Genomic DNA, 18642 nt, shown 5'->3' on the forward strand with positions numbered 1-18642 from the left:
AACTTCTCGGCACATCGCTTTCCCCTCGATGTCACGTTCCCCTCTCGACGCCCAGATGCTTTTTGCGATATTTGTCATTCGTTTCGACCCGAACGTCCGCGTCAGCAGAACGGCTCCTGGCCCGGGTCTTTCCGGTCGGCGGCCGGCATCGTTCCAGTCAGCCTGGTATTGGCTCCTAGCGGGCGAAGGGTTGGAAACGAAGCCAGGATCCCCAAAAGAGAGGCACCGTGCCCTTAACACAAAAAAGGAAAGCTTTGTTATTCGGAAGATGATTTTTTCCTTTTGTTGGTTCCTGGGAGAGGGAAGCCCCGGCAGGTGGGATTGGCGCGGGGGACGTCTGAGCTCTTTGACACATGCGGTGCCTGGAGGAGGTCTTCGAGGGTCTCGGGACAGAGCATGGGTCGTGCCCAAGGGGCTGTTTCCTGCCTCATGGCGCCCACACTGGAAGGTGCCAGAGGAGAGGACTACGCAGGCCCTCCCCCTCGCCCCTCAGGGCGCCTGTGGCTGAGGGGAGGGCGGGGCAGCATCTTATAAATAAAGGGGCGTGGCCAGGTGCGCTCCGCCACACCCTATTGGCCGAGCGCCTCATGAATATGAATAGAGAGGGCGGTGCCGCCTCATGAATAAGGAAGCAGGGGCGGAGCTGTGGCTATGCACGAGGGGGCGGGGCCCCGCGGCGGGCGAGAAGATGGCGGCGGCGACGGCGGCGGCGGGCCCCGGCAGCCGGGCGCGGCGGGGGCGGCGGCGCGGGCGGGCGGCGGCGGCGGCGGCAGCGGACGAGGAGGCGGGGCCGGGCCCGGCGGGCGAGGCGGCGGCGCACGCGCGGTGCGTGCCTGGCCCGGGCCGCCGCCGCCGCCGCTGCCCCGAGCCGGCGGGAGGCGCCGGGGAGCAACGGGCGCCGGAGCCAGGTGCGGCCCCGCGCGGGGCGACGAGCGCGGCCGGGCCCAGCCCGCGGGGGTGGGGGGGAGGCGCGGCGGCGCCCCCCACGTGGGCTCGGGACACGTCGTGCGGGGGAGGTGTCCTGAGTGGGTCCGGCCTCAGCGCCCCCTCCCCCCCCCCCAACGGCATCCGGGGGGCCTGACTCGGGGGTGGGGGCCCCTGGGGGGGTGGGGAGGGGGTGATTTTGCGTGTGTGTACGTGTGTGGGTGGATGTGTAGTGTGATTTTTGCTTGTGTGTGTGTACATGTGTGGGTGGGTGTGTAGGGTCCATGATTGTGTGTGCACACAGGGGTATTTGGAGGCTCCTTGATTATTGTGTGTGTGTGTGTGTGCATGCACACGTGTGTGCGTGTCCCTGATCGTGTGTGCACACATGTGGGTATGTGTGGAGGGTCCATGATTTTGCGTGTGTCTATGTGGGGGGAAGGGGGGGAGTGGAGGGTCCCTGTGTGTGCGTGTGTGTGTGTGGGGGGGGGTGTATAGGGGCCCTGATTGCGCGCGCACACTTGTCCACGTGCATGCGCGCACACTTGTCTATGTGTGTGTGTGTGGAGGGTCCATGATTTTGTGCGGTGTGTGTACATGTGCGTGAAGGATGCGTGATTCTGCGTGGGTGCAGGCATGCATGGCGAGTCCATAGCTGTGCACAGGCCGTGTGCGCGTGTGCGTGTGGCGGGTCCCCGGTTTTGTGCACATGCAGGGAGGAAGGAAAGGTGTCCCATGGCTGGAGCGCACCTGGACTCGGCCCCCGCGGAGTTGGGCTGTGAACAAGGTGCCGGCCATGACCGCGGTGGTTACAGTCGAGCGAGGGTGTTGTATGCACTGAGTGTGTCAAGTCTCAGTACGTGCAGAGTGAAGGGTAGTAGGGGTGGTGCATGCGTACGTGCAGTGAGGGTGCTGGAGCTCAGCACGTGGGGGAGGGCAGCGGGCAGTGTGGGCTATAAAGGAGCCCCTCTCCCAGTGGCAGCAGTGCCAGTGTCCAGTGGCAATAGCATGGTGGGGCAGGGGTGCTCTGGGGCCAGTGGCAGGCAGGGCACTGGGTTACGGACCTGCCTGTCGAATAGCATCAGGCTGGGGTGTTGCATGCACTGATCGTGCAGGGCCTCAGCTCTTGGGGCCAGGCAGGAGTCCGCAAAGGGGCTGAGTTGAGGGTGTCACGTGAACCGAGTGTGCTGAGGCGAGGTCCCTCAGGGTCACCGATGCAGCAGGCCACGCCGCACCAGGCACGGGAGGGCTGCAAGAACCACCGGTTTCTGGGTGTCGGGTTCATGAAACATTTCGGAGAGCTAAACGTTGTAGGCTGGTGATGGGGTTGGGGCACTTCGGGGCTTTCTTTTTCAGTCGGATCCGCTGTCTCGGCCCAACCGCCGTGTGGCAAGAGCCCTTTACTGGCAACGCACAGTATGAGCAGCGTTAAACCCCAACACGTCGTGCACAAGGGGAAACCTAGAGATTTCAAATAGGACCCCACACTCTCAAAACTGTTTTGACCTGTTGCGGGCTTTTTGGAGTTGTTTGCTAAAGAATCGCTCTTACTTTTCCATAGTCAAGAAATGAGTGGAAGCTAAGAGCTGGCATTTTCTGCGGGAGCCTCAGTCTAACGAGGGGGCCCTTGAGTCTCAAAAAGGCGGAGAACCGCTGTCCTAGCATGTGGTGTGATTACATTTTACAGTGATAGCCTTGCCTCTGTGGTTGCTTCTTGATATAAATTTCCAGCGGTCGTCTCCTTGGGCTGAATTTCATAAAGGAGGGAGGATGTTAACAAGGCTTAGTAAACCCGGAGTTGCCGCAGTAATTAATTGTTTGTCTCGGGGCTGCACACACTTTTAATAAAGCACAGATTGCAGCTGCTTTGTTTTTTTCCTTGCATAGAGTTGCGATCTGTTGTGGATGGAGGGTTTTACATATGAACTCCCACCTTTTACAGAAGCAGTTGGCCTGTCAGGTTATCTTGGCAGGCAATACTGCTCCATTCAGGAGTCCAGGTCAACTTAGAAATACCTTGTCCTTCCTGAGAATTGAATCTGCTAATGTTAGAAAATAGCAAATTGGCAGGAACTTTCTTCCCTCTAATCTTTCAATCTCTGGCTCCTGTATTTGATAACAGTCTAGCTATAGGGAATCAGTTGGACTCTTTTTTTTTTTCTAAATTGGTAATTATTTTCCTTTTTTTTTAATGCAAGCCTTTTCACATGGCAACAGGGAAGAGAAACCATGAAGTGGCAAGTGTGATTCAAATACCGCAAACATCGGCAGGTGGACTCTGGTTCCTCTCTAATACCCAGGATGACATTAAATTGATCGCTGACATTAACTGGGCTCCAGGTGATTGGTGGTGGTGTTTTGTGTGTGTGTAATATATGTTTATCCAGGCTGAAGGCAGTTGCATGCTGCGTTTTTGTTTTTTTTATGGTGCTCTGAGTTCCCTTTATGTTGTTCTCTAGCTGCAGCCCCCTAAACTTTTATTAGACAGCATATGGGCTGAGAAGAGCCAAAGCCAGAGAAGTAGGGGGCGGACACTGAGTTGGTTTTTAAGACCCATGAGTTAGCTTTCTCTGTAGAGAGAAGCCACAGGTTAAATCTTGGCTGTACAGCATTTACATGAAGATCTGAGTCCTTGGGATACCTCAGGATAAAATACTTGAGGACTAAGCTGAGAAGGATGTGGCATTTCCTTAAACCAGTGTTGCTGAACCTATTTTTAACAAGTAAGAGTTGTGCTAGGGGGTGTAAGCTGTAGCTGTGTTGGTCTAAGGAGGTAGGCAGACAAATTGTGTTATGTGTGTTTTAGGGAAGGATGGATAAGCAGAAATAGTTCCCACTAAAACCCCTTTTGCCTGTTTTTAGGCAGTAGATAGTGTCCCTGATTTTTTTTTTTTTTTTTTTTTTTTTTCCATCAATACGAACCTTGGTTAAAAAAGCCAGTGAAGAGCAGGCTTTCAGGAGATGGATACATGCGATCATAGTTTCTGTATGTGCTTGGCTTCCTATCAAGCAGTTGTATAACGTCTTCAGCTCGCTCCCATAGTTGTGATTTCAAAGTTGAAAAATACATGCTTCAGAAAAACCCTTCCACAGTCTTACACACACAGAGATGGCTGATTACTAATTACTTTGTCGCTGGCAAAATATATCGCTCAGAAGTTAATGGTTACTGAAGTACTGTCCTTGGGCTCGGTTTGGTCAGCTGATAGCAGTAAGTGGAGTTAATCTCTGTAGTATTAGGAACCGACACAAGTTTAGTGCCAAAGGGAGTCTCTTCTTGGCGAAACCTTCAATAACGCTGAATTCGCCATTTCCTGTAGCGAATTCCCTGTCCGTCTATAAAGCCACACAGCTAAATGGACACAAGCTGGAGAGAATTTTTTGAAAAAGGTTTCATGCCTAAAACTAAGATTGTCATTTAAAAAAAAATAAGAGAAACCACTGGTGCTTTTTGACTAGTGATGCACCAGTGATGCTCATGCTTCAGAGATTAGACAAGATAAACAGACTTGTTATTTTTCACTTCCAGATTCTTAAATGCTGATTTAAGTCTTATTTTCATTTCCATAGTTGGCCTGGGTTAGCCATCCTCAACAACTGAAGTGTCCATCACTTCAGCAAAACTCATTCGCACAGGGTGGAAGGGACCTCATAGTTTCATTGTTAGTAGGGTCGGAAGGGGCAGATCAAATCCAACCCCATGCCGTGGCAGGAAAGAGTACTGGGGTCAAACGACTCCGGCTTAGTGTTCATCCAGCCTCCTGTTAAAGACCCCCAGGGAAGGAGCCAGCACCACTTCCCTTGGAAGTTGGTTCCAGATCCTAGCCGCCCTGACTGTGAAGTAGCGCCTCCTGATGTCCAGTTTGAATCTACTCTCTGTCAGCTTATGGCCATTGTTTCTTGTTACTCCCAGTAGTGCTTGGGGGAACAGGGACTCTGCCTGCTGGTCTCCCTTGGCCAGTTTATAGAAGGCCACCAGATTCCCCCCTCAGCCTTCTCTTGTGGAGGCTGAACAGGTTCAGGTCCCGTAGCCTCTCCTCGTAGGGCCTGCCCTGCTGCCCCCTGATCATGCGAGTGGCCCTCCTCTGGACCCTCTCGATGTTGTTCACATCCCTCCTGAAGTGTGGCACCCAGAACTGGATGCAGTACTCCAACTGGGGCCTGACCAAGGTCACATAAAGGGGGAGGGTCACCTCCTTGGACTTGCTTGAGATGCATCTGTGGATGCATGACAAGGTACGGTTAGCCCTACTGACCGCATCATCACACTGTCAACTCATGTTCATTTTGGAATCAATCATGACTCCAAGATCCTTTTCTGCTGCTGTGCCGACGAGAAGGGAGTTCCCCAGCCTGTAGGTGTGCTGCTGGTTCTTCCTCCCCAGGTGCAGCACCCTGCGCTTGTCAATGTTGAAACCCATCCTGTTCTCATCCACCCACCTCTGTAACCTGTCCAGATCTGATTGCAGCTTGTCCCTCCCCTCTAGCATGCCCACCTCCCTCCACATCTTAGTGTAATTTGCGAATTTGAATAAGGTGATATTCACCCCCTCGTCCAAGTCGCTGATGAAGATGTTGAACAGTGCAGGACCAAGGCCTGGGGGACCCCACTGCCCACACCCCTCCAGGTCGGAAAAGACCTGTCCACCACCACTCTCTGGGTGCGGCCCTCTAACCAATTGGCGACCCATCTGACTGTGTAGGGATCGACACCACAGTCGCCTAATTTTTTAACGAGAATGGGGTGAGAGACAGTGTCGAAGGCTTTTCTAAAGTCCAGAAAGACTATGGCCATCACATCACTTGCGTCCAAGGATTTAGTGACCTGATCATAGAAGGCCACCAGGTTGGTCTCATAGGACCTGCCTCGAATGAACCCATGTTGGTTGCCCCTAAGCATACACTCCCCTGCTGGTCCCTCGCAGATGTGCTCCTGGATAATTTTCTCAAAGAGCTTTCCCAGGCCCAAGGTAAGACTGACAGGCCTATAATTTCCTGGGTCCTCCTTCCTTCCTTTTTTTTGAAAATGGGGACCACATTGGCCCTTTTCCAGTCCCCTGGCACCTTGCTTGTAAAGCTGTGCCAGGGGACCCGCAATGACCTCTGCCAATTCTCTTAGTATTCTGGGGTGGAGATCGTCAGGACTTGCTGATTTGGACATGTCCAGTCCCACCCGGAGGTCCCTTACTATGTCCACTCTGACCCTGGGCCTGGCTGCGCCTCCCCTGGGACCGTCAGGGATCATGATGGGGGGGATGACTTGGTCCCTGCTCAGAAAAACGGAGGCAAAGAAGTTGTTAAATAAGTTAGCTTTGACGTCTGGTGCAACCACCAGACTTCCTAGCGTGGGTCAAGGGTCGTCTGGTCCAGCCCCCTGCATGAAAGCAGGACTGGCACACTTAAATCATCCCTGTCCAATACTTATCCAGCCTCCTCTTGAGCATCTCTGGTGAAGGAGATTTCACAGCATCCCTGGGCACTTTCTCCCATTGCTTGCTTGTCTAGTAGTAAGGAAGAATTGCCCCCATGCTCCCATATAAATCTACTTTGCTGCAAATTAAAGCCACTGCTTCATGGATGGCTGACCATGCCGTGCGGATGTCAATGCTGTATAGTTAGATTGGGATCTTACTTGAGTTTTAACCCATCCCCACCCCATTGTTCACACAAAATAAGCTCCAGCCTGCATGAGGAGGGCTAGCTTACCTGGATGGAAAGCTCAGCTTAGGACCCTGCTTGCAAGCTTTGCAGGGTAGGGGCACAGGCACAAGTGATGGCAAGGAGAGGAGAGGCAGAGTTTTGCCACTTGTCAGCTGGTCTGTGGTAGCTACCTTTGCACACTCTTTACTTAGTGGTAAGTGAAAGCCAGGTAAATTACTACAGATCAGCTGCCATGTATTGCCTAGTTAAAGGGGGTATGTGGGCAGTTGCTGCAGAGCACCTGATGTGTAGCAAAGCCCCTTTCTTCCTTGCTTCTCAGTAATTTTTTTTTCGCATGCCCCAAATTAGCATTTTTCAACCCGTGGGTTGCAAGAATATATCTAAGGGTCACAAGCAGACTTTAAAAATGGATCAATAAACCTTAAAAAATGGATTTTTCTTTAAAGGAGAAAAACGTGGGAAACTGTGGCTTCTCCCGTGCAAGCTGGCAGAGGTCCAGCCTGCAAGGGGCAACTTGGGGGCCCCCCATTCCCCACACACCCCTCCTGCCCCATACATTGGGGGCAGTGGGTTAAGAGTCAGGTGCGCTGGGTCGGGACTGGCTATCGATGTTTACAAATGGGTCCTGGTACAAAAAAAGGTTGAGAACCACTGCCCTAAATTACCCATATGCCAATATCCAGGTTGTAGCCGTATTGGTAGAGGAAAAAGCATTCAGGACTCATGCTAGAAGTTAAATCTTTTATTAGACCAATTAGATTTTTGCAGCAACAAAAAATTCAGTCCTTTTGTGCTTCCAAATGGTTCATCTGGAAGACAGACATGTTCTTTCTGGGAAAGAATCCTGAAGTGTCCCCGTAGAGTGGGCCCTGGGACGATGCAAGGAGCAAGTACAGAAATTGAGGATGATCTCAGCACTGAGGATGCCCATGTAACTCAGGTGCTTCAAAGTAACATCTGGATGACAGGGTGATTGAACTGTAGGACAGTTACGCTAACTTGAGCTGTTGCTTATAGATGCATGGCCTCTGCATTACTATGCTAAGAGTCAGCAACTTTCAGCATGGCCTTCATCAGCCCTATAGGCTTGGACCTAACTTCGGGTTGTAAAAGTAATTGCCTGCTTACATTGTAAATTAAACAGATAGTTCAGAAAGCAGAGGTAGCTGTTCCACTACTAGTAATTCAACTAGAGCCTGCAGGATTTTAGCAAAAGGCCAAGTTAGACAGCATATATGCTTAAAAAATACTTTAAAATGGGAAGTTGGACTAAGTTATTTATAAAACTATCAATTAGGAATATTTATAGCTTTTATTTCTGAAATGACACAGGAAAGATGCCATGTCTTCCACTAAAATAACTTTCCACCTAACAGAAATATTTATCTAAGATTTGTCTTTATCCTGGTTTTTTAATATGTACTTTGGGATTATTATGAAATATCCAAATTGCAGAGCCCACAACCATAACTGGGGATTCAGGAATCTATTGTGCTAAGTGCCACACAAATATGTACAAAAAGCAGAGTACTCTAAACTTGGTGAAAACAAGGAAAGACAATAAATGTATTTATGTGGTGTCTCGAGCACTGGGAGCAAGCATTAAAATAATACTTTGAATGTTTGTTGTGTTGCTACCAGCTTTCTTGTTTGCCTATATGCAGCATCTTCATATTTTTGTGGTTTTGATGCACCCAGAGATAAAATGCTGACTTGAAAGTGGTGCTGTCCCAAGCGGTGTTGCACCTGTCAGACAGCTAAATATTACAGTTGTCTCCAAAGAAAAAATGACCAATACGGGCAACCCCCATTTAACATGGTTTTACTTACCATGGTTTCACTATAGGACTCATTTAAAATACCTGCCTGGTTTCATTTGGCACTCAGTGTGTTTCATTATAAAGCTCAGCACGGGGGGGGGGGGGGGGGGAAGCAGTGGTGACAGTGGCTTTGAGTGAAGCAGTGAGTGGCAGCGAGCAGGGCCCAGGGTGGGGTGGCAGGAGCCCAGGGTCCACTCTGGCACGTGCTGCTGGAGTGTGTGGGGAGGAGCGGTGGCAGCAGTGAGAAGGGGTGGGAGGTGTGAGCACAGGGCCTACAGCGGCAAGAACATGAGGCCCGAGGCCAGGGCCGGCAGGAGTGCAGGGCCTGGGCCAGTACGAGCCAGCGTTCAAGGACATGTGCACAGTGTCCCCTGCTCCAGGCCACAGTGGGGCCAAGGCTGTGGAGCCCCCGTCCCCGGGCTGCAGCCCATGACCCGTTCCACTCCAGTCATGCGCTCGCCCATGGGGTGTGGACACCATCCTGAGCTTCCCCCACACTGGCCGCAGCCCCGCTGCCTTCTCGCCGTTAATCCTGGGGTAGCTGGGGCCGTGCACAGGTGCACTGGTGGCTAGCGGGTACAGGCCAGCCGGGGCCATCATGGCAGCAGAACAATGAAGGCATTGGCTCCTCCCGGCCTCCCTGGCAGAGCCCGCACAGTGCCTTGCCGGGCGGGGGCAGCGGGGCCAGGGCCAGCAGGTAGTGCAGAACCAATTACACTTATTTACATTAAACTACACAGTCAATCCTGACACAACACAAGATGCAACACCCCAACCTGGGAGCAGGTTCAGGCTTGATATCAGGAGGCATTACTTTATGGTTAGGGCTGCCAGGCTCTGGAACGGGCTCCCAATGGAGGTGGTGCTCTCCCCTACCTTGGGGGTCTTCAAGAGATAGTTGGATAGATATCTGACTGGGGTATTATGATCCCAGCACTCGTTTCTGCCCAGGGCAGGGGGTCATACTCAATGATCTGTTCAGGTCCCTTCCAATCCGAGAAACTATGAAACTATGGGAAAACAGGTTTCACTTAACGCTGTTTCACTTAGCGCTCAGTTTTTCCAGAACCAATTAAGAGTGCCAAGCGGGGGGTTGCCTGTAAAAACCATGTTCCTGGTTCTGGGAACAGCATCTCCAGAGATGCTGCACCGAGTGGCAAGGCTTGGCATCTGATGAACTAGTTGCCAGAGGAAATCTAAGCGGGTGAGAACAGGAGCAGCACATGGGACTTATAGACAGTAAGCCTCTCATCTGTATGTCCATGTACTTAAATTATAGTAGCCAACCATAGATTGCTGCTGGTGACCTGCGGCAGTTGTGCTGTGTCTTTTCCTGCCCAATGCCAGAATGGTCCTTCATTGTAGGAAGTGCAATTCGGCACTGTGATGCAAGTACAAATACTGCAGAATACTGAAGCAGTTGAAGAGACCTTGGCCAACTAGATTTGGAAGGGAACGCTACTCCAGATTCAAGGAATGCTACTACTCCAGCCACCAAGGAAATCAGAGAAGACAGCTGTAGTTTGTTATCATCAGAAGGAAGAGGTATAGGCTGGATGCAGGTGAAGATGAGCGAGCAGAGAGTAGACCAGGAGGTATTCCACACAGTGGGTGCATCTACACGTGCTTTACTGCAGAGTTGACTAATTAGATTCTCAGTAAAGTGTCACCATCCACATGTGTGCTGGTATTAGGGTGCAGTAAATTAATTAACTCCACCATAAGATAGTACTGTCAAGGACTGTACTGACAAAATTTGCTGATGATTTAAATTTGCTGATGATACCAAAATTTGGGGTGAGATGGGCATGCTAGGAGGGAGGGAAAGACTGCAGCAAGACCTGGTTGCAAGGGTGGGCTAACAAAAACAGGATGCGTTTCAATACGGACAAGTGCAGGGTGCTGCACTTGGGCAGTAGTCACCAGCAGCACACTTATAAGATGGGAAACTCCCTTCTTGAGAGCACAGAGGCAGAAAGGGATCTTGGAGTCATTATTGACTCCAAGATGAACATGGGCTGACAGTGCGAGGTCACGGTCGGCAGGGCTAACTGGACCTTATCGTGCATCCACAGGTGCATCTCAGGTAGGGCCAAGGAGGTGATCCTCCCCCTCTACATGACACTGGTCAGGCCACAGCTGCAGTACTGTGTCCAATTCTGGGCACCCCACTTCAAGAGGGATTTGGACAATGTTGAGAGGGTCCAGAGGAGGGCCCACCCGCATGATCCGGGGACAGCAGGGCAGACACTACAACGAGAGGCTACGGGACCTGAACCTGTTCAGCCTTCACAAGAGAAGGCTGAGGGGGGACCTGGTGACCATTTATAAACTCACTAGGGGGGACCAGAAGAGTTTGGGGGAGACCTTGTTTCCCCTAGTGCCCCCTGGGATAACAAGAAATAACAGCCACAAGTTGCTGGAGAGTAGGTTTAGATTAGACATCCGTAAGAACTACTTCACAGTCAGGGCGGCTAGGATCGGGAACCGACTTCCAAGGGAAGTGGTGCTGGCTCCTACCCTGGGGGTCTTTAAGAAGTGGCTTGATGCCTACCTGGCTGGGGTCATTTGAGCCCAGTTTTCCTTCTGCCCAGGCAGGGGGTTGGACTTGAAGATCTACAAGGTCCCTTCCGACCTTACTCCTAGGATTCTGTGACAGTACTATCATACAGTGGAGTAATTAACTGCAGTCAAATGCTTGTGTAGATGGTTACCGCCAGGAGCAAATTGCTCCTGGTTAGCCCACTCAGCCCCTCTGCTGCCTGATGCTACTGCTGAGAGTCTGGAGCTGACCCCTCCACCCCCATACCTCTTGCCTGCCTGGGGCTGCTCTGCCCCAGCTCTTAATTGCTGCAGTCCCAGGCCCATGTGTTGATACTGTGTGCGTGGGAGCAGTTAACTCTCGTGCAAACTGCACCGGAGTTTATTTTGTCACCTTAATAGCACACGTAGATGCAGCCAGTTAGATGTTTCAGTCATTACCAGGTCCTCAGAATGGAAACTGCAGAACAACTGAAGATCTCTGGAGAGCAAGCAGGTCTTATAGATCAGAGATGTGTACAGGTGGGGTGGGCTGATCAGCCCGCAAAGAGACACCCAGCTGTCAAAGAAGATGGTATATCTCTGCAGAGACTATGCTAAGAATGAAAGGAGTGAAGGGTGGGCAGGCATGATAAAACTAATCTTTGAAGCTGATTGGTAAAAATCCACTGGTGTTGTTAAAGATCACCACTAATCAACACTACTTTCCAGGTTACCTTTACAATGTGTTGATGACTTCAGGGAAAGATGCCAATGGAGAATAGGGCAAAGTGATGACTGAGGTCAGTCTGGCTCCACAAACAAAGGAGATGCAAGATAACAGATTCTTGAAATAAGCTGTTGGCTATGGATAAGTGGTGTAATGTGGAGGAGTTTGCTGTAGTGCAGCATGGATCCACCTTGTGGATAGGGTGGGCTGCACTGTCTGAGCAGCCTCTTATAGGGGGAACCAGCCTTTGAGGACAAGTTGGCTAGGCTAGTCTGGAGGCTGTTAAACAAATACTAAAAAGGAACTGATTTACAGAGAATGAAGATGCTTGCAACCAAATTAAAGACACTAAAGGATATGATGAGGGGGGAGGAAAAAGTCTCTAATTAAAAATATGCTAATACAGAGAGCCTGGATAATACAAGAGGAGATTATGCTCCTAAATAAACAATACAATTTGACTGAAACCTGATGGGAAAACTTGTGGTGGTTGCAGAGTTTAAAAACACTGGATATAATCTGCCGGTATTTAGGAATGACCCAGTAGTTGGAAAGGAAATGCGGATGGGACTCTGTCTGTGGGAGCACCCATTTGAGTCCCTATGAACTCAGGATTGTCATGCATGCATCACTGGTCAGTTTTTCAACGGACAAAAAAAACAGATGTGCTACTTGGCCCCAGTCTCTGTCAGACCCAACTAACAGATCATTTGAGAACAAGGAGAATAAGTCTTTATGTACCCATCTATGATAGGTTGCAAGGTGTGCAAAAAATGGCATTAGAGGGGCAGAGACAAAGCATGTACCCCCTTATGATTTACACTGATTACTCCAGCACGAACAAAATCTAAAGTGGTACTTGGTATCATCGACCAGCAGCTTTACCCCTCATTCTTTCTGGGGTAGTTCTCTACCCCAGATTAGGAATTTGTGTTGTCTCTCTGCTTTTTTTTATTTGTATTCCACTGTAACATGATTATACCTGTGTCAGCATTGCCTCTCATCATGCTGTGAGTGACATCTTGGAGATCTCATGCTGCCAGGTTTAAAATGTCCTAAGATGTTCTAAATATAGAGGACAGTTCTGAGCACAAAGTGTGGTATCCAGGTTGAATAAAATCTGTATTAGACTTTTTGAGAGAGGGAGGAGTTGATTACAAACTTAAAGCAGCCTAAGTACAAGTGATCATGACTTTATTCTATTTGCATGTAACACAGGTAATCAACCCCAAGCTAGTAATATATTTCTGGTATGTACTTGTAAAAGGACAAGACTCAAAAGTTGAAAGCAAATAGGAACCAAATCAGTTGGGGTGGGGGAAAAAGAACTTAAACAGAAAAATACGAATGATCATTAGAAGCCGTTTAAGGACAATTTACTAGATGCCCCAAAAGCCAAAACTTCCCAGCTGAGGTTTTGTTAAAAAAGAACCTGTTATAGAGAAGTTGTCTAATCTTCCATGTGTGTTAGAGGTCAGTAATGAAGATCCCTCATTTTTTCTGCAGTTCCTAGTCACTGAGTTAAGCAAAGGCACAAGGAAAAACTTATGACTGGCAGAGTTAAGCAGAAGTTAAGAGCACCTATGAAATCACTTGCTCTGGTGAGCTTGCATCAAAGAGTTCTAAAAGAGTGGGCTGAGAAGCTCGCTGCACCATTAAGGGGGTGGGAGTGAGAGAGAGAGTGAGCATGTGTTAAAAAATATTTGAATACTGGGTGAGTTCCAGAGGACTGGGAGGGGAAAAAAAAATGAATGTTGTACTAATATGTTCAAAAGGTAAATGGGACAACAGAGAGAATTGCAAGCTTGCCTGCCTGATGTAAATCTCAGGCACAATAATTGCTGATTTTGTAAGCAATTAATAAAAACAGAAGAAGCAAAATCAACATGGATTTATGAAAAATAGATCTACCAACCTAACTTTCTTTTTCGTGATATCGCTTGCCTGGTTGATAAAGGTAACAGGTTTTTAATATTCTTGCACTTGTATAAGGTATTTGATTTAATATTGTACCATAGGATCATAGGAAAGTAGGGCTGGAAGGGACCACATGAGGCCATGTAGTCCAGTCCCCTGCTCAAGGTAGGATCCTCCCCGACTAAACCATCCCAGCCAAGTGTCTGTCCAAATTGCTCTTGAAAATTTCCAAGGATGGAGATTCCACAACTCCTGCGGGCAGTCTGTTCTGATCTTTTTGACCACCTTCATATTCAAAAGATTCCTCCTAAATTAATTACAAACTACATTTTCCCTGCTGAAGCTTGAGGCCCTTTCTCTGTAGCCATAGGGGACAGGACTAGTAGCAAAGTCCATTTCCATCACTTCTGTAATCATCCTTCAGATATTTGAAAATTGTTATCAAATCCCCTCTCAGTCTTCTCTTCTCCAGGCTAAATAACCCTAGTTCTTTGAGCCCTTCCCCTTAACTCGTGACTCCGAGGCCTGTAATCATTTTTGTTGCTTTGTTCTGGACCTTTTCCAATCTGTCCACATCCTTATTGAAGTGTGAGGTCTAAAATTGGACACAGGACTCCAGACAAGGCCTCACCAGTGCTGAATAAAGCAGAAGAATCTCTTCCTTTGATTTGCAAGTGACACTCCTGTTAATACAACCCAGGATGCTGTTGGCATCTTTTTTTGCAACAAGAGCATGCTCGTGGCTTATAGTCAGCTTATGGTCTACTTTCTCTGCAGTACTGCCACCTAGCCAGTCATTCCCCAGTCCGTATTTTTTGCTTGCAGTTACTCAGTCCCAAGTGCAAGACTTTGCACTTATCCTTGTTGAATCTCATCTGATTGATTACAGACCACTTCTCTAATCTATCTAGGTCACTGTGGATCCTAGCCCTACTCTCTAGGGCAAGGGTTCCCAAAGTTTTTATGCCATGGCCTGGCAAACTGCGTCCCAGAAGTGGCCACAGCCTGGCAAACCGTGGGCCAGCAGTCGCAGCCAACCGCAGCCAGAATTTCCAGCTGGAAGACGGGTAAGAATACCCGGGCGGAGGAGTGGGCCAAACCCTGCGCTACCGTGGGCCCTGCAAAAGGAGCCGCGGCCTTTCTAACCAGTTCTGGAGGGCTGCGGTTTGCCGACCACGGCCCAGGGTTTGAGAACCTCTGCTCTAGGGCATATGCAACTCCACCCAACTTGGTGTTGTCTGCAAGTTTGCTACACACACACTCAGTCCCCTCATCCAAATCATTAATGAAGATGTTAAACAGACCAGTAGGGAACCCCACTTGATACCTCCTCCCAAATAGACATTGAGCCATTGAGGGACTTTCACTGAGTGTGATGATCCAACCAGTTATGTCCACCTTACAGTGCTTTCATCTAGTGTGTGTTTCTGTAGCTTGTTAATGAAAATATAATGGCAGACTGTGTCAAAAGCCTTGCTAAAGTCTAGATAAATCGCATGAACTTCTCTCCCCCACCCACAGAGCCTTATCATAAAAAGAAATCAGGTAGGTCAGGCATGGCTTGCCCTCAGTGAATCCATGCTTGGCTGTTTGTGATCACCTTGCTCTCCTCGAGGTGCTTCACAGTAGATTCCTTGAGAACCTGCTCCATGATCTTTCCAGGTGTCAGGATCAGATTGACAGGTCTATAATTCCCTGGATCCTCCTTTTTCCCTTTCTTAAAGTTGGGCCCTATATTTGCCCTTCTTGAGTTGTGTAGGTCATCATCTGACCTCTATGCATTCTCAAAAAGGATAGCCAATAGCTCTGAAATTACTCCAGCCAATTTCTTTAGTACCCTGGGGTGCACCTTATCCAACCCTGTTGACTTGAACACATCTAGTTTTTTTTTTTTAAGTAATCCTTAATCTGTTCTTCTACTACTCTGGGCTGTTTGTTTCCTTCCCTATATTTTAAAGTGTGTTGATTTAAGAAACCACAACGATACAGAATTAATGCCAAACGCGTTAAATGGATATAAAGCTGGCTCATTGGTAGGCCACATTGTTCTCAGCCCTTCCGGATCTAACATGTCAGTGGCCTGAAAGAATGCAAAGTAATTAATGACAGTTTGCTGACATCCCAAAAGCAAGAGATTAAGTTAGCGGTACAGATGATTTTGGCTGACATGATAAACTGTGTGCAAACAAAGAATAGATTTTCTAACATAGTGGGCACTTCTACACGAGACGCTTACTGCGCATTAGCCTAATAGCACTGCACAGTGGTGTAGCAGTTAAGAATTAGGCTAATGCACAGTAAGCGTCACAGAATAACCGTGTGCTGGCGCATTTAGATAGTACTTTATTAAGCAAATACTAAAGTAAATGCATGGTGTTCAAGGCGCGTTAATCAACGTGTAGACACGCCCAGTGAAATGTAAAGGCAGACATCTGAAAACCAAGCATGTAGGCCACGCTTACAGAATGGGGAACTCTTAAGAAGGATTTGAGGGGGTTCAGGGTGAACAATCATTTGAACACTAGCTCCAGTGTGAGGCGTCGGCCAAAAAGGCTCATGAGATCCTTGACTTTATGAATGGGGGAAACAATGTAGTCTCTCTGCTTGTGCCAGAGGTGGATAGTTATTTGGGTTGGAGGACAGCTTGGGGAGTTTTGGTGAGTTGGGTCATCAACTCTGCACCCTCCCCCCTTACAACAACTCACCAAAACTCCCAAAGTGGTCCCTGCAGGCAGGGTGCACTTGGCTGGGCAGATGGGATAGAGCTGCAGGCAGGCAGGAAGTGGCATCCAGGAGTGGGACAGGCAGCGAGAGCCAGGACTGTGACAGCATGGGGCTGGGCCCAGGGCAGAGCCACAATCCGCTCTCTACATGGTGGACTGTGACCTGGCCCCTGCTTCCCCCACCCCAGCACAGGCACGCACAGGCAGCCCTTGTAGAGCGTGGCCGTGGGGCAGAGGAACCCGGCAGCATGGGGCCACCCTGAGCTGCTGTATTGGGGCTGCTCATGCACACCTGTGCTCAGGTGAGGGCGGGTAATGGGCTTACGCTTTGTTTTATAATGAAAGAGTAGAAGAGTCTGATCTGCATAGCTTAACCAAAAGGTTGGGTGAAGGAGGTAAGGGTGACATGACAATTAGGTAATAAATACCAACTGGATAATCAAGGGCCCTTTAACCTAGTTAGGAGGCCAAGATTCAACAAGGTCTAGTGGTTGGATGTTAAAGCTAGAAAATTGTAGACTAAAAATAATGTTAATTTCTTTTCTTAATTGTAGTTAACCATTGGAACAACCCATCGAGAATTTGGTGTTTTCTCCATTATTGGGAGCTTTAAAATCAAGATTGGATTCTTTATGGGGAAAAGATGCTCTTGTTCAAAGAGGAATATAAGGAAATGTTAAGGTCTGTATTATACAGGAGGTCCTAGCAGGTGATCACAGTGGTTCCCTCAGGCTTATAATCCCTGAATCTAGGAAATCTGCAGTAAAACGGTACATTCTCTTAAAACCGTATTTTAAAACCGACTACTTTTAAAAACCCTCAATATTCACGGCTGGTGCTGCTTTTGTGTACTTTGTGTCCTTTGCTCAGCATGGAGTAGTAAATTCTTGTAAATGCAAGGTCTTTCTTTTGCTGCCTGCGATCTAAATGCTGCAGATCAGGTAAATCCGATATATTTTATTAAACCAACTAAAATATCTGGAAAAATTCTTCTTTCATAGATGCTAGGGGCTGGACGGGACCTTACAAGATTTGCAAGCTTTCAGGTGCAAACACCCTTCCCTTCGTCAGGCTAAGGAAGTGTCTGCAGTTGGTCAGCCTGACAAAGGGTGTTTGTACCGGAAACCCTGCAAAGAATAATTTTTCCTACTGTTTTAGTTGGTTTAATAAAAGACAGCAGATTTCCCCAAAGACCCTTGCTTGCCTTTGTCCTGAGACCAACACAGCTACAAGCTTTACGTCTAAATGCTGCAGCATTTGTCCAGTGCTTGCACCTAAGTCGAATTATTGGAACCAAAACCAAGTGCTTTAAAATGATTTTTAACCAAACCTATATTTTGGGGGAGTGTGTTTAAAAACACAAAATAGAGCTTTTATCGTTGTCGTAAGGGAATGTCTATGTGTCCAGCTTACAAGCCAGTCAGCAGCCCCCTCGAACACACTGCGCTGCTTGCAGGGGCTGCCTTCTGGGCTGAAGCTGCATGGTCGTGTGTGTGCATCAGTGGGCCGGTTCATTACATAGCCACACAGCAGCCTGCCTGCAGCATCTTATGCATGCAATTAGGTTGCTTAAGGTTCAGGAGATACGCTGCTTCCACTGGGCTGGCATTTGTGGGGGCACTGCTGCCTGGCACAGTAAGCTTGTGATGTAGGTCTGCTGCAATTGTCTGGGAAAGGCTATGACAGAGCATAAAATAAGGCCAGCAGCCAACAAAAAAAAGCTAGACTGAGCCATCTGCAGACTGAAATGTCTAAGGATTGTGTCCACTTCATTTTTTTTTTCTGTGGCTTCTTTCAAAGCATTGTAGGGGATAATTGTGTAAAGCAGAGAAATAAATTATCCTGATTCTGTCTGTGGAGGGAAAGAGAGAGAGGTTTTGTTTATACAAGGAAAATCCATCCTGTTAAAGATAGTAAATGCCATTTTACCCCTTGTTTCAGGGATATATTTGGTAGCCGTCGTGGTCCGAGACAAAAAGAAATGCAAAATTCTCAAACTCCCGGTTCAGAGATGATACCTTTTATTAGACCAGCTAAGAAATCACACACAAAAAAAAATCTTTCTTTGCAAGCTTTTGGGCACAATTTACCCTTTGAGCTCTCCTGTAGAGTAATGAAATAAGTAGCTTGAAACCTAGCTCGACTGCCTCGACCTGCCCACTGAGCTTTAAACTTTCTAAATTCCAGTCCTCAGCTCATAGAGCGCAAACAGACATAGCCTTTGTGCCACCAGAACAGTTTTTACAGCAGCACCATTTGTTGCACTACAAATAGCCATGTTGGTGGCCCTGACAAAAGGCAGTAATAGTGTCTGCCACTTTACTGTGGCAGGTGTCTGTTAACTTTT

At 48.5% G+C, this 18642-nt stretch overlaps 1 protein-coding gene across 1 annotated transcript in view; it reads left to right on the forward strand.

Annotated features, from left to right (window-relative positions):
* Positions 1 to 688: 688 nt before the first annotated feature.
* RNF169 (ring finger protein 169) overlaps positions 689 to 18642 on the forward strand; it is a 54671-nt gene continuing 36717 nt past the window's right edge. The window contains exon 1 of the mRNA XM_059724642.1: positions 689 to 908. Coding sequence (XP_059580625.1) covers positions 689 to 908 — 220 coding nt within the window. The remainder of the gene's footprint in view (positions 909 to 18642) is intronic.

This window comes from Alligator mississippiensis, chromosome 1 (genome assembly GCF_030867095.1).
Source record: "Alligator mississippiensis isolate rAllMis1 chromosome 1, rAllMis1, whole genome shotgun sequence".
In the NCBI taxonomy this organism is placed as follows: Eukaryota; Metazoa; Chordata; order Crocodylia; family Alligatoridae; genus Alligator; species Alligator mississippiensis.